We start from the raw sequence: 16,532 nt of genomic DNA, 5'->3' as shown, positions 1-16,532 counted from the left end.
CCTGTGCTGCAATTTTCTTTGTTCTTTGTACAATAGAGAGAAAATTAAGCCAGTGATCTTACTCACTTTATGAATTTGTAGTGACATGTGACTCAAGGATGATTTCTTCTTTCCATCAGAATGCGCAGTTCATCAGTTACAACAGAGCAATATTAGAGCTTTTAAAAGGTCAGCAGTTGGGTGAAAAAAATGGGGTGCATGCTGATGCCAATCCTCTAGCAAATTCTCCACATTGCACCTATGCATTTCTGGCAATTCAAATGATGGCATCTAGCTGCATACCAAAGATAACGGTACCCTGTTTAACTTGGCAAAAAGCAAAGTACATAAAGTACTGGTCCATGCATTGCTGTTTGAGAATTAGTTGCAGTGATGTTCCCCATTGCAGTTCACCAGCAGGAGCATGCAGTCTAATTCACACAGAAATGCAAGGACCTTAAACTGACAATCAGCATCAAGAAGACAAAGATATGGGCCAGAATGTAGGAACTTGATCTGATCAGATTGACTGAAAGTACGAAGTTCCATGGTGCACCAAACCAGTGTTTTAGATTAGATTAGATTAGATTCCCTACAGTGTGGAAACGGGCCTTTCGGCCGAACAAGTCCACACCGCCCCTCGGAGCATCCAACCCAGACCCATCCCCCTATAACGCGCGCACACACACCGGAACACTACAGGCAATGTAGCATGGCCGATCCACCTAGCCTCCACATCTTTGGACTGTGGGAGGACACCTGAGCACCTGGAGGAAACCCACACAGACACGGGGAGAATGTGCGAACTCCGCACAGACAGTTACCCGAGGCTGGAATCGAACCCAGGTCCCTGGCGCTGTGAGGCTGCAGTGCTAACCACTGAACCACCGTGCCGCCCATTCTTCAGATCATTCTCTACAGTCATAAAGATAAGAAAAAAGGACAGTATTACAGTTGCAGAAAGCATGTTTGGGGACTTGTCAACTGAGGTAGTATGGGCTGAGGTTAGAAACAGGAAAGGAGAGGTCACCCTGTTGGGAGTTTTTCTATAGGCCTCCGAATAGTTCCAGAAATGTAGAGGAAAAGATAGCAAAGATGATTCTCGATAGGAGTGAGAGAGACAGGGTAGTTGTTATGGGGGACTTCAACTTTTCCAAATATTGACTGGGAACACTATAGCTCGAGTACTATAGATGGGTCAGTTTTTGTCCAGAGTGTGCAGGAGGGTTTCCTGACACAGTATGTAGATAGGCCAACAAGGGGAGAAGCCACATTAGATTTGGTACTGGGTAATGAGCCCGGCCAGGTGTTAGATTTGGAAGTAGGTGAGCACTTTGGTGATAGCGATCACAATTCTGTTATGTTTACTTTAGTGATGGAAAGGGATAGGTGTATACCACTGGGCAAGAGTTATAGCTTGGGGAAAGGCAATTACGATGAGATTAGGCAAGATTTAGGGAGCATAGAATGGGGAAGGAAACTGCAGGGGATGGGCACATTAGAAATGTGGAGCTTATTCAAGGAAAAGCTCCTGTGTGTCCTAGATAAATATGTACCTGTCAGGCAGGGAGGAAGCTGTAGAGTGCGGGAGCCGTGGCTTACGAAGGAGGTGGAATCTCTCTTCAAGAGGAAGAAGGCGGCTTATGTTAGGATGAGATGTGAAGGCTCAGTTAGGGCACTTGAGGGCTACGAGGTAGCCAGGACAGACCTAAAGAGAGAGCTCAGCAGAGCCAGGAGGAGACATGAGAAGTTGTTGGCAGATAGGATCAGGGTAAACCCTAAGGCTTTCTGTAGGTACTTAAGGAGTAAAAGAATGATGAGAGTAAGATTAGGCCGAATCAAGGATAGCAGTGGTAAGTTGTGTGTGGAGTCAGATGAGCTGGGAGAAGCGCTAAATGAATATTTTTCAACAGTATTCACTCTAGAAAACGACAATGTTGTCGAGGACAATACTGAGATACAGGCTACTAGACTAGGTGGGATTGAGGTTCACACGGAAGAGGTATTAGAAATCCTTCAGAGGGTGAAGATAGATAAGTCCCCTGGGCCGGATGGGATTTATCCTCGGATCGTCTGGGAAGCCAGGGAGGAGATTGCCGAGCCTTTGGCATTGATCTTTAACTCGTCATTGTCTACAGGAATAGTACCAGATGACTGGAGGATAGCGAATGTGGTTCCCCTGTTCAAGAAGGGGAGTAGAGACAACCCTGGTAATTATAGACCAGTGAGCCTTACCTCAGCTGTTGGTAAAGTGTTAGAAAAGGTTATAAGGGATAGGATTTATAATCATCTAGAAAAGAATAAATTGATTGGGGATAGTCAGCACGGTTTTGTGAAGGGAAGGTCATGCCTCACAAACCTTATTGAGTTCTTTGAGAAGGTGACCAAACAGGTAGATGAGAATAAACCGGTTGATGTGTGTATATGGATTTCAGCAAAGCATTCGATAAGGTTCCCCACAATAGGCTATTGTACAAAATGCGGAGGAATGGAATTGTGGGAGATATAGCAGTTTGGATCAGAAATTGGCTTGCTGAAAGAAGACAGAGGGTGGTAGTTGATGGGAAATGTTCATCCTGGAGACCAGTTACTAGTGGTGTACCGCAAGGGTCGGTGTTGGGTCCACAGCTGTTTGTCATTTTTACAAATGACCTGGATGAGGGCGTAGAAGGATGGGTTAGTAAATTTGCAGACGACACTAAGGTCGGTGGAGTTGTGGATAGTGACGAGGGATGCTGTAGGTTGCAGAGAGACATAGATAAGCTGCAGAGCTGGCAAATGGAGTTTAATGCAGACAAGTATGAGGTGATGCTCTTTGGTAGGAGTAACCGGAAGGCAAAGTACAGGGCTAATGGTAAGATTCTTAGCTGTGTAGATGAGCAGAGAGATCTCAGTGTCCATGTACACAGATGCTTGAAAGTTGCCACCCAGGTTGACAGGGCTGTTAAGAAGGCATAGTGTTTTAGCTTTTATTAATAGAGGGATCGAGTTCCGGAACCAAGAGGTTATGGTGAAGCTGTGCAAAACTGTGGTGCGGCCGCACTTGGAGTATTGTGTACAGTTCTGGTCACCGCATTATAAGAAAGATGTGGAAGCTTTGGAAAGGGTGCAGAGGAGATTTACTAGGATGTTGCCTGGTATGGAGGGAAGGTCTTACGAGGAATGGCTGAGGGACTTGAGGCTGTTTTCGTTAGAGAAGAAGGTTGTGAGGTGACTTAATTGAAACCTATAAAATAATCAGAGGGTTAGATAGGGTGGATAGGGAGAGCCTTTTTCCTAGGATGGTGACGGCGAGCACGAGGGGGCATAGCTTTAAATTGAGGGGTGAAAGATATAGGACAGATGTCCGAGGTAATCTCTTTACTCAGAGTAGTAAGGGAATGGAACGTTTTGCCTGCAACAGTAGTAGATTCGCCAACTTTAGGTACACTTAAGTCGTCATTGGACAAGCATATGGACGTTCATGGAATAGTTAGATGGGCTTGAGATCGGTATGACAGCTCGACACAACATCGAGGGCCAAAGGACCTGTACTGTGCTGTAATGTTCTATGTTCTAAAACAGCTCTATACCTTCCAGCTCCGCTGTCTTGGATAAAAATTAGGCACCTCCTTGCAGAACAGAGTGCTAAAAACGGAAGCACACCAGAGAGCAGGAATACCCAGCAGGTTTGCCTCACTCTAACAGGTACTGAACTGAGAAGGTCATGCGCACTTAATGGCCAATAGCCATGGACAATAGCTATGTTTCCAAAACATGTGCCAATAGCAAGTTCACCACTGAACAAAACTAACAGGTTATCCATAGTTGAGATATGTGGACATCAGTTATCAAGACCTCACGTTAACTGGAATTGGTCTCAATACATGAGATGCCCTTCCTCTTGACAGGATAATCTGTTTGGAAAGACGGTGGGGGAAAAAAAAGAGGTCCAATGCTATGGCCAGAGACTGGAAGCAGGATCACATGATTGGAAAAAAAGAGTCAGCGAATTACAGGCCATCATTATCTATTAGTATCAGCTGTGAAAGGGATCGTTGCTTGTGTCAGTTTCTACAGCCAGAAACACAAATTTTAAATCCACAAGCAGCATACACCCCAGGCACAATCCATCATCTGAAATGGTCTACTGTAGGGAAACATAATTTAGATATTCCATAACACAAAAATATGCAGAAAATGAGACACAGAAATGAGAGGGTAGGAACCTCATCCATTCAACTCCCGACAGAAAAGAATTTGACAAAAAAAAGGACACACACTTAAAATGATTTGTACATTTATCCCAATTCTAAAACTGAAGAACTTCAAGACCCAAGGTTATATTCATTGCTTGTCAATGGTTGCTATTGCCAGTCACATGGGCAGGTGGAGAAACAAGTGGGGCACTCATTTGCCTTAGATAACAAGGTGTAGGGCTGGATGAACACAGCAGGCCAAGCAACAGAGAAGCAGGAAGGCAGATGTTTCGGGCCTAGACCCTTCTTCAGAAATGGTGTTTCAGAAGTCGCAGGGAGAAACGGTTCTGAAGGATATCAACATTCTGAATGTAGATATTGTCACAGGTGGAGCCAAAGTGGGAAGGCCTGAATGTGGACCGTAGTCCATTGGGGATGATCTGGTTCCACAGGCAGGTACTAAGAAAGATGATGTGCCTACCTGGTTTGCTTCAGGATGTGGCCGAGCAGTTTCAAGGCTGAAGAGATTACGAGAGAGTTGCGGCGGGAGAGAAATCCACTGAGGTTTTTCTGGAGGGAGGAGGGTAACTTCTTCAGGGCAAGCATCCTTAGAAGAGGTTTTGCAATGGGATTAAAATTGTTTCAGCAATAGTAGGAACTGCAGATGCTGGAGAATCCGAGACAACAAGGTGTAGAGCCGAATGAAGACAATTCTGAAGAAGGGTCTAGGCCCGAAATATCAGCCTTATTGCTCCTCTGATGCTCCTTGGCCTGTTGTGTTCATCCAGCTTTACACCTGGTTATCTCAGATTCTCCAGCATCTGCAGTTCCCACTATCCCTCACTCATTTACCTTATTCTGTGCAACGAAAATATGTTTTAACTCAACATGGTTCAATGACAGTTGTCACTGAAAGTACACAGAAGTAGTAAACATGGCAATTAAATGCCAACGAAACAAGGAAGGCCAAACCAAAATTTTAAAAATTCAAATGTGCTCCACTGAAGCTGCTTTAATTACCTTATCCTATCCTTTCATTGCAATATCTTGGCTAACTCGTACGACAGGTGCTTAGATTGAAATGTCAACATGGTACAAGCAAGCTAGAAAAGTATGTGTAAAGCTGGAAGACTTCATCTTTTTGGCGATCGTAAAATTTTGAAGTACTATTCCACAATTTTTTTACACCGTGAGATTACGTTTATGGCGACATTTAGCACAAATAAAATCAAAGCTTTAGAATTCAAAACAACAGGAACGGAAATGATAACAGTTCAGTTCGCTGCTACTTCTAATATTTCACTTTCGTACTTTTTTGCTTAAAGTTGACGTACAGAGTAGTTTTAAATCTGAGTTTCTGTCACTCCTATAGGCCTAGACCGTCTAGAACAAGCCTTCAAATCAGCACCTCCACTGAATCCAGTTACCCTACCCTTTAAGGCGCACACAATATGTGCAAAAACCAGGACATCTCTTTTCCTTCAGCAACAAACAAACCGACATTACTCTCTCCAGTAACCGACAGCCAGTGAAGCTCGCTCACCTTCTAAAAGTAAGCTTCTCCTTCCCGCCATTTTTGTTTTCAGTCCTTTGTGGCCTCCGACCGAGCAGTACCGGCGGAGCGCGGACTGCACAACATCAGCTCAGCCATGTCAGTGCGCACAGTCCATGGGAAGGGGGAGGAGGGAGACAAGGCCGGAACCAACCAATCCGGAACTTAACAGCCGGGACCGGATCACCCGGGAACCCAGCAGCATCGGGCCCTGCCTACTGTCTGCCAGCGGTCTGGTCTCGTCATTGATGGTGTGTCGCAAATTTATGTGCGTGTAAGCGAGTAAAAATTGTAGCACTGTCGATTTTTCTCAACGTATGTTTCAGAAGTAGCGTACATTTCTCTAGATATTTAACAAACGACTGTGTGGTACATCCAGGGTCAGCAGATTTTCAATGGTTTGTATTCCGCCAGTGGTTTTAGGATTAACTGTCTAACTCAGTCGCTAAACTGTACTTGTCGAACGCGTGAATAATTGTATGCATATCTAAGATATGCAAAGGGTCATGTGATTTTACTTTGTACATTTTGTGCAGCACTTTATCAAATACCTTCTGAATGTCCAGATATCTATCTACCGGACCCCAATGCTCCTTACATCTTCAACAAACTAGCAAATCAGTCGAACGTGATTTACCAGTCATCCTATTTGCGAACTCTGATGGATTGTATTTTGACTTTCCAGATGTCTTGTTAATACCTTCTTAAGAACAGATTGCAACAATTTCCCAAAGATAGATGTCAATTTAACTGGTCTATAGGTTCTTATTTTCTTCCTCCATTTTTTGAAAAGGAAGATACATTATCATTTTACTCATCCAGTGGAACCCTTCCAGAACTAGGAAACCTTTGAACATCATAAATGAATTCATTTGCTAATATCTGCAACCACAGCCTACATCCTAGTATCTTAAAGGATATCAGGCCCTCAGAACTTGTCTGCTTTTAATCCTAGTTAGATCTGTACTTTTTCCCCTACAGAGTAAGATTGTTTTATGTTCCTGCTTTTTGATAACTTCAGCATTACCTGTAGCTGTGGGGATTATACTGTTGTCCTACGACATGAAACACAAGGCAAAACATTGCTTTAGGCTCAGAGCTAGTAGGAACTGCTGATGCTGGAGTCTGAGATAACAAGGTGTAGAGGTGGATGAACACAACAGGCCAGTCAGCAGGGGAGGAGGAAAGCTGACATTTCAAGCCTTGACCCTTCTTCAGAAAGTGATTTTTGGCTTTGTCATTTCTGTTTCCTCATTAATGCTCCAGTGTCATCCTCTAATGGTCCAACATTCATTTCAGCTGCTCTTCCTTTTTATATTCTTATAGAAGCTTTTGCAATCTTTCATATTTTGAGCCAGCTTCTTCTCATAAGTTCTCAATATTGTTATTACTTTGTTTAAAAAAGGCACTTTGTTGGTCTTTAAAAGTTTCCCAATGTTCCAACCTGACACTGATCATTGCGATATAGTACGTACAAGTTTTTATTTTTGTGCTTTCTTTGACATCCTTACTTAGCCATAATTTTTTCCCCCTCTTGCAATCTTTCTTCCTTGGAATATATTTTAGTTGAGAGAAATTGAATGTCTCTGTTTCTTTAAATGCCCATCACTATTCATGGACAGTCCTACCTTGTTGTGTGCCAAGTCCACAAAATCTGCCCTCACCTATTTATTTACCTTTGTTTAACACCTGAAAACTGTTGTGGGTCTGAGGTTTCTCAATTCTCAAACTAAATTTAAACATTCCTGCATACTGTGGTCTCACTTCCCTCAAGGATCCTTTACTATGAGCTCATTAATCTCATCTAATTACACAATACTGAGTCCAAACTGGCCTGCTCTTTGGTTGGTTCTCCAATATATTGCTCCAAGAAATCAACTCAAATGCACTCTGAAGTCTCCCTTGAGGCTAGCCTTATAATTTGACTAATTCAATCTATATGCATATTAAAATCACCGATAATTTTTGTCATACTTTTCTTACAAGCCCTCAATATTGCCTTCTTTATGCTTCTGCCCTGCTGTGGAAGTACTGTTGGGGGACCTATATTACTCCCACCAGGGATTTCTTTTCCTTGCTGCTATTATTTCTGATTCCACATCCTCATCTCTTGTACCAAAATTTTTCAATAGAACACTGATGCCCTCCTTTACTAACCATGCTACACCGCCTCCTTTCCTTTTTTTGTTTGATTTTAGAAACACAAACCTTGGATATTCAACTTCTAGACCTGATCTTCCTGTAAACTTCTCAGTAATCACCACTAAATCATACCCATTTGCCTCTATTTGCATTGTACTTTAATTTTATACTGCATGCTTTGCACATTCAGATACGAAACATTAAAGTTGGCTCTATTTATCAATCTTCCCTTCTGTTGCATGATTTCTTGGTGAAATGAGGTTCACACAGTCTGTCTCTTCCTTTCCTTTTCTGTTTAGGAATCAGCCTCATCACTAACCTGCACTCCTGCATTTAATTATTTTTAAGTTTTCTATACAACTGACACCTCCCACCTCCACTATTTGGTTCAAAGCCCTGTCTATAGTCCGAGTTATGTGATTTGCTAGGGCTTTGGTCCTAGCACGATTAAATTAGAGCCTGTACCTATAGAACAGCCCCCTCTTTTCACCATTGTCCCATGAAATCAAAATCTATTTGCCCCTACCAATCTTTAAGTTTTGCATTTCTTTAGTCTCATTTATTCTGTGCCAATTTATTATCTGGAGGTACAAGTCAGAAGGTAGAAGTTATCTGGAGATTACTACCTTTGTGGTTCTGCTTTCTAGCTGCCTGTATTGCATCAGCAGAACCTCTCTTTTTGTTCTACCTGTAATGTTGATATCTACATGGGCCATGACAACTGAATCTTGCCCCTCCCACTCCAAGTTCCTCTGCAGTGCAGTTGAAATATTCTTAGCCATGGCAGCAGACAGCTTTTGGGACTGTTGATCGTGGCTACAAAGAACATTGTCTATTCCCCTAACTCTACTACCCCTAATTACAACTACAATTGTTCTTTTTCTCCCAACTTGAATGGATTCCTGCAGCACGATGCTGTAGTAAGTTTGATGCTCATCCATCAAACTGACTACAGTTTCTGTTCTTGTCGACATAGGGATCAGGAATCTCAAACCTGTTGGACAAAGACAAAGGCTGAAGCTTTTCAGTTCTACCAGCCTCACTCGGAGTCACACCCCTCATCTCTGTCCACTGTTAGAGTTCAAGATCTTTTGATCGTGCCTTGTGAATCTGTTTTGTCTGGCAAGGGAATTGGCGCCCAAAAGTCTTAGAATAAAAATGACAAGAATTTTTTCCACACCTGACCTTGTTAGGATGTTGAATACTCACCAAGATGCAACACCTCACATTTATATATTGAAACTAAATCTGCCAATTACACAGCTCTGCACATTTTTGTTTCTTCTTTTGTCACAATCCTTCTCAGTTAAATAAAGCACTTTTTTGTTACTGCAAGCTTTGAATATGAACTTCCAATTTCCAATTCTAACTCATAAATCTAAATAGTGAATCAATGGTTCCAATACAAGTCTCTTTCCAGCACTTTGTCTGAATAAGTAATGTTAGCACTCTTTGATAGAGCTTACAATTTATCCTACCCTTCTGCATTTTAACATTGCCCTGAACTTTATTTTAAATAATGAATTATGACTCCAATTGGAACTTGTCTTAACTCAGATCCTCTACTTCTTCCCATTTTCTAGCCTTCATCATCTCTAAGCACTTCATTTTGCCCCGTCCACAACCTTAACCTTTCTCCCTCTGCATGCTTCTACCTCCCATTTTTCCAGCATTTTGCCATCTGAATAAGTAACATTAAACCCACTCTGCTTTGCATATTTTGACAGCTTGCTATTCATTCTGCTATTTGTTATCAGGCTTAATGCAGAGCGTTAATGAGTAAGTTGTAGCACCTCATAGGTTCATATACAAAGTGGGACAACTCATAAGAATGAAAGAAATAGAAGCAAGATTAGGATATTTGGCCCCCTCAACTCTTCTTTTGTGCCATCTTGCAGAGTTGAGGGCTATGAAGAGATTTTTTTTTTAAAAATCCACCTACCTTTTGTTTAAGCCTTTTCAATGATCTTGTCTTAACTCTCTGGGATAGAGAATCCCAGATATTTGTTACCCTCTTGGAGAGAAAATTCCTTTACATTTTAGCTTAAAATGAGTGACTCCTTATCCTACAATTATGTGCCCTAGTTCAAGGTTCCCGTACTAGTGGAAATATCTTCAATATATATCCTGTCAAATCCCTCAATCTTGAATGTTTCAGTAAGATCACCTCTCATTCTTCTAAACGCTAATGAGTAGAGACCTAACCTATTTAGCTATTCTCAACAAGTCAACTTCTGCAACCCACGACCCAGCCTAGTGAATCTCTCAAACTGTATCCAGTGGCAGTGCATATTTTCTAAATACAGTGAGCAGAACTATATGTAGCACTCCAAGCATGGTCTCACTGACATAACACAGTGTAGAGCTGGAAGAAAACAGCAGGCTAGGCAGTGTCAGAGGAGCAGGAAATCTGACGTTTTGGGTCGGGAACCTTCTTCAGACTCCAGCATCAGCAGTTCTTTTTATTGGAGATGGTCTCACCAACATCTTGAGCAGTTGTAACACCACTACCCTATTTTAAATCTCTAACCCCTGTGTAATAAAGACCAAAACCAAATTTCTTCTTCATTTCTTGCTCAACCTCTATGTTAACCTTTGTATTTCATGCACAAGAACATTTAGATCTCTCTGCACTGCATTATTTGGTGTCTCTCTTCTTCTTAGATAATAACGTGTTTTGCTATTTCCCACATCCAGCTGTACACCTTGTTATCTCAGAGCTTTCCTGCTCGGCCTGCTGTGTCCATCCAGCTCTACACCTTGTTATCTCAGATTCTCCAGCATCTGTAGTTCCTACTATCGACGTATGATTTCACACTTTCCTACATTAAACTCCACCTGGCATATTTTTGCCCACTTACTCAACATATCTATATCCCTTTGCCAGTTAATATGTCCATATCACTACATGCCCTTCCATCTGTTTTTATATAGTCAGTAAATTTGGGTGCATTGTTCTCTGTGCATCTCCTCCAAGTCATTAATATAGAAAATACATAATTGAGGCCTTAGGGCTGACTGATCTTTGTGGCACTCCACTAGGTACACTTTCCAATCAAAGATTTATTAATCCTGACATACTGTCTTCTATGTATTAATCAATCTTCACTCCGTGCTTACGTATTACCCGAAATACAATGAGCTCATAATTTGTGAAATAACCTCTTATGTCGCACTTATCAAATCCCTTCTGGAAATCCAAGTACATTATATCTGTCAGTTCACATTTTTCAATTCTGCTTCTTAATGCTTAAAGATCTCCAGTAAACTTGTGAAATGCAATTTCCCTTAGACAAAAAATTGTTGATTCTGTTTGATTGTGTTAAGATTTAAAAATGTCCTGCTATTTTCTCCTTTTGATCTATTTCCAACTTTAGACTTACTGGCCTATCGCTTCCTGGCTTAAGTGGTCTCTCATGCATTTCCCTAATTATGCTATCCCCATTACTACTATGTTTCTCTTTTCTATCCTTACTTGTACCATGGTGCTGCAGTAATTTCCCTCATCCTTTCTGCAGCTTGTGCCCTTGTCTACACTCGGAATAAGAACCTCATGTATTAGAAAAAGGGAACTAGCTCATGCTCTCCAAAGCTAAATTCTAAATATTTATACTTGCCTAATTTACAGTTGCTGTCTCAGGTCCCTGCCCACAGACCAAATTTGATATATTTATGGAATGTGATTGCCTCCCGTTTCTGATGTGTCACAGTGTCCATAGCTTGAACTTCAGCTCATTAGTTCTGAGCCAAAGTTGCTCGAGCAGCCAACACTTGCTACAGATGTGGTCACCATGGATTGTACCAGTGTCCATCTGCTTCTACATATTACAGCTGTAACATAATGTCTGCCCACAATCTCTATCCTACTCAGTGAATTTGGATGTTAAATATTTTCAAAGTAAATTTCTTAAATGTGCTGTTCAGTTGTAATAGCATCCATTGATTTAAACCATTTGACCATCAAAGGAGACATGGATGAAATATCTCCAGCCACCAACCCCAGCTATTTCTTTTCTTGTGGTGTCACACTTCTGCTCTGGGTGGTAGAAACAGGTTGATGAGACTCTCTGCCAGTTTTAAATTTTCTGCCACTGCTGCCTTTTTTGTGAAAATGCTGACTCTGCTCTCTCCCACTTTGTTTCGCAAGAGTCCTTCATTTCTTAACTCTTCTGTTTTGTGACTATTCCTGAATTCTCTTTTGTTTGTGCCATAGCTGTGAAAGGTACGAAGAAGGAAATTGATTCATTTATATGTGAGAATCCCCACGCTGCTCCGAAGCATTTTAAAGCCAATGGCTACCTTTCAAAAGTAATCCATCAATATTTGACAAATAATATAGCCAATTTAATTACTGAAAGCTCCCTTTAATAAATTAATTGCCAGTTAATTTACTTTTTGTGGTGTTGTTAAGAAACTGCATATGGAGCAGGAAGCTAAGAAACTCTGATCTTCTTAGAATATTTCAGTGAATTTTTTCATTTGTCCTGAACAATTAGTCTAGGATACAGTATCAGACCTAATCAAAATGAAAGACCTGTATTTACAAGTATTTCATGTTCACAGGGTGAACAAAAATATTTTACAACTAAAAAGGTACTTTGGAAGACTAGACACTATTGTAAAATAAGAAGTGTAGTAGTCAACCTATGCTCACAAGGAGTCACAAACGTGCTGAGATAATAAGGAGTAAATCAGTGAACTGCAGAATAGGTATCGAAAGCCTCGTGGAAGTACTGCTCTTTGATATAAGGCCATTTACATCCATCTGAGGGGGTTGAAGTTGGCTGCAGAAATCGTACATTAGTACTTAAATTGCCAGCTTCTAAATCAGAGACTACAGTGCTGTAGAATTATACAACAGGTTTTGTTAAGGGGAGATCATGTCAGACCAATTTGGAGGTGTTACATTTTCCTAATATGAACAAGGACAGAACTTATAGTAAATGATTGGGTCCTCGGGAGTTGTAGAACAGAAGGACCTAGGGATTCAGGTACTTAGTTCATTGAAAGTTGTGTCACAGGTAAACAGTGGTAAAGAAGGAATTTGTTTGCTTCTGTTGCTCAGACCTCTGAAAAAAGGAGTTGGGACATAATGTTGAGGTTGTACAGGGCTTTAGTGAGGCCGCATTTGAAGTACTATGTACATTTCTGGTTGACCTGCTATAGGAAGAATATTATTGGAGAGGGTGCAGAAAAGATTAAGGATGTTACTCGGATTGGAAAGTTGGAGTTCAAGGAGAAGCTAGATGAGCTGGGACTTGTTTAACTGGATCATAGGAGGTTGAGGGGTAACATTGTAGAGGTTTCTAAAATTAGAAGGGGCAATAGATAAGGTGAATTACAAAGGCCTTTTTCTACAGGATTGGGGAATTCAAAACTAGAGGGCATAACTAAGCGAGAGGAGTAAGATTTAAAAAGGACACAAGGGGCAACTTTTTCCAGAGGGTGGTTTGTATGTGGAAGTCAGCTGCAAGAAAAAGTGGTAGATGCGGGTACATTTGCAACATTTAAGACATTTAGAAAGGTACATGAGCAAGGAAAGATTTAGAATGAAGCAGGCCAAGTGTAGGCAAATGGGACTATTTTAATTTTGGAAACTTGGTCAGCATATGAGAGTTGGTCCAAAGGGTCTGTTTCTGTGCTGTATGCCTTAATGATTCTATAACTTGATTGACTTTTTCCAAGTAAAAACCAGGTGTTTAGGTGAGGGCAATGCATTTATGTAATTTATTTCGACTTCAGTTTTTTGATAAGGTCCCCCTTGGGAGATTGACAGCAAAGCCAACAGCCAATGGGATCCAAGGAAATTTGGCTAATTGGATCCAGAATTGGCTGAATAGCAAGAAGCAGAAAGTGATCGTTGAGTGTTTTTATTTGACTGGAAGTCCCGAAGGGGCTCTGCATGGATTAGTATCGGGACCTTTGCTATTTGTTGTGTATAAAAATTTAGTCTTTAATTTAAGGAGATTTTTCAATAAGTTTGAGAATGATACAAAAGTTGTTGAAGTGGTAAATAAGCTAGAATATTGTGTACTGTTCTAGAATCCACATTTATAGAAGGGAGTTATTGCACTGGAAATTTACCAGGACATTTCCTGGGGTGGAAAGTTTTAGTTATGAAGAGAAATTGGACAGACTGGGATTGATTTCCTCGAAGCACAGGAGACTGAGGGGGACAAGATTGAGATGTATAAAATTGGGGGGCATAGATAGGCTAGAGACTAAGAAACCTTCCCACTTGGTGGAGGGATCAATGACCGGGGCATATATTTAAAGGTAAGGGGCAGGAGATTGAGGCAATAGTAGGAAATATATTTTCATTTAGAGGACGGTGAGAATCTAGAACTCACTGCCTGTTAGGGCAGTAGAGGCAAAAAACCCTTAACATTGGAGAAGTATTTAGATGTACACTTGTGATCTTTACAAGCTAATGAACCAAGTCCTGGAAAATAGGATTAGAATAGTTAAGTGTTAGTTAAAGTTCATCAACTTTGCTAACGCCTTCCATCCCAACCTCAAGTTCACTTAGCCATCTGATATCACTCACTTCCTAGACTTCTGGTGATCACCTCAAAACCAACATCTATTTAGAGCTCACTGACTCCCACAGCTACCTAGACCACATCTCCTCTTGCCCACCTTCCTGCAAGAATGCAATTCCCTACTCCCAATTCCTCTGCCTCAGCCATGTCTGCTCCCAAGTTAGGGCATTCCACTCCTGCACATTGTACATGTCCTCCCATTTCAAGGACTGCAACTTTTTCCCCTCTTCAGTGGTCAAAAATGCTTGACCACATCCCTTGCTTTTCCCACACCTCTAACCTCACATCCTCTCCCTGCAACATTTCAAAGACAGAATCCTTCTTGTCCTGACATATTACCCGACTAACTTCTGTACTCAATGTATCATTCACTGCCACCTGCAATCTGACCCCACAAGCAAAGATATGTTTCCCTCTTCACCTCTATCTGCCTTCTGTAGGGGCTGTCCTTTCCCCAACTCCCTTGTCCACTCCACACACCCTATGAGCCCCACCACCCCCAGTACCTTCCCCTGCAACCACAGGAAGCACTACATCTACCCCCTCACCTCCATCCAAGGCACCAAACAAACCTTTCACGTCAGAAGTTCACCTGCACATCCATCAATGCAGTCTATTGCATCCACTGCTCCCGATGTGGCCTCCTGTACATCGTCGAGACCAAGCGGAGTCTCAGACTGCTTTGTAGAGTGCCTGTGCTCTGTTTCCAACAAATGACAACACCTTGCAGATGCGAACCATTTCGCCTCCCACTCCCTGGACGACATGTCCATCCTGGGCCTCCTGCAGTGTCACAATGATGCCACCTGGAAACTGGAGGTGCAGTACCTCATATTCCACCTTGACAGCCTACAGCCCAATGGTCTCAATGTGGACTTTACCAGTTTCAAAGTCTTCTTATTCCCTGCGTCCTTGAACTGACACAACTTGTCCATCTTGTCTCCCTCCTATCCACTCCTCCTACTGACCAAACCCCACCCCTCCTTACCTGCACTCACCTATCACCATCCCACCTACCTTCCCCAGCCTCACCCCTCCTCCCTATTTATTTCAGCTCCCTTCTCCCCACTTCTGAAGAAAGGTCCCAACCTGAAACATCAGCTTTCCTGCTCATGCTACCTGACCTGCTGTGCTCCTCTAGGTCCATACTTACCTGACTCCAGCATCGACAGTTCTTACTAACTCTTAGAATAACTAATGGTTGTTTTTGACTGGCGGTGACTCAGTGGCCCAAAGTGCCCTTTTCTGTACTGTAGGCCTCGACAACTATTTTCTTAAGACAAAAAGTGATCATTCAACCCTAGATACATTTGCTTTTAGAGCTGTTCAATTGGTCCCATTCCTCTCTATTTGCCACTGTCCTGTACTTTAGTTTAAATCATTCATAGAATCTCTACAGTGTGAAAACAGGCCCTTTGGCCCAACAAGTCTACCCCGACCCTCAGAGTCCCACCCAGACTGTTCCCCCTATAACCCACCTAATTACACAAAGCCATGGGTAATTTAGCATACCCAATCCACCTAGCCTACACGTCCTTGGACTGTGGGAGGAAACCAGAGCACCCAGAGATGGAGAGAATGTGCAAATGCCACAGAGACAGTTGCCAGAGGGTGAAATCAAACCCAGGTCCCTGGTGCTGTGAGACAACACTGCTAACTACTGAACCACCATGCTGCCCATGATGATCCCAATTAGAAATTTTAATTTTCCAAAATAGTAGGACTGTCCTCTATGCTAATCCTTCCTTTCCATCTCTCTCTCTCTCTCTGATGCCCTGCCCATCCTGTTAGCCTTCATTTCTAACTTCTTCATTCCTCACTTCCCCTTTCCTTAACTTCTCTTCACTTGCAACCTTTTAACTTTCTCTTGCTTTCCCATTATCCTCCTAGCCATCCTGCTTTCTCATCCTGGACTTCTACTACACTGTTATCTTTTCCCCCTGTTCTTTAACTCTGCTTGACCTAAATGCCACATTGACCTTGACTCTGGAAGTGAAGAAGTTAGATGAATTGAATAGAGCCACATTAACAGAACAATAAGAAATATGGTAGCTGAACATATTTGCATGCTGAACTGTGGAGGCATTGAGATAGACAGAGCTAGGTAATCCCGAAGATCAGATCAAAGCTGTGCAGTCC

General features: G+C 42.0%; 2 protein-coding genes across 18 annotated transcripts in view; one reads left to right on the top strand and one right to left on the bottom strand.

Annotated features, from left to right (window-relative positions):
• senp6a (SUMO specific peptidase 6a) overlaps nt 1-5,884 on the bottom strand; it is a 167,892-nt gene extending 162,008 nt beyond the window's left edge. For 3 of the 8 annotated variants that reach the window (XM_059648442.1, XM_048535847.1, XM_048535851.1), the window contains exon 1: nt 5,701-5,826. Coding sequence is in view for 3 of the 8 variants with exons in the window: in XM_059648441.1 (XP_059504424.1) it covers nt 5,701-5,731 (31 nt within the window). In the remaining 5 variants the exon portion in view is untranslated. Of the gene's footprint in view, nt 1-5,700 lie in introns of all 8 variants that reach the window. The other 5 variants (XM_059648441.1, XM_059648439.1, XM_059648440.1 and 2 more) reach the window with 5 other exon arrangements.
• Nucleotides 5,829-16,532, top strand: part of LOC125455082 (zinc finger protein 664-like) — an 82,674-nt gene continuing 71,970 nt past the window's right edge. For 4 of the 10 annotated variants that reach the window (XR_009446135.1, XR_009446136.1, XM_059648447.1 and 1 more), the window contains exon 1: nt 5,923-5,977. The gene's annotated coding sequence lies outside the window, so the exon portion shown is untranslated. Of the gene's footprint in view, nt 5,978-16,532 lie in introns of all 10 variants that reach the window. The other 6 variants (XR_009446138.1, XR_009446137.1, XR_009446139.1 and 3 more) reach the window with 4 other exon arrangements.

The sequence above is a fragment of the Stegostoma tigrinum genome, chromosome 9 (assembly GCF_030684315.1).
Source record: "Stegostoma tigrinum isolate sSteTig4 chromosome 9, sSteTig4.hap1, whole genome shotgun sequence".
Lineage (NCBI taxonomy): Eukaryota > Metazoa > Chordata > Chondrichthyes > Orectolobiformes > Stegostomatidae > Stegostoma > Stegostoma tigrinum.
This window is presented reverse-complemented; position numbering and strand designations above follow the sequence as displayed.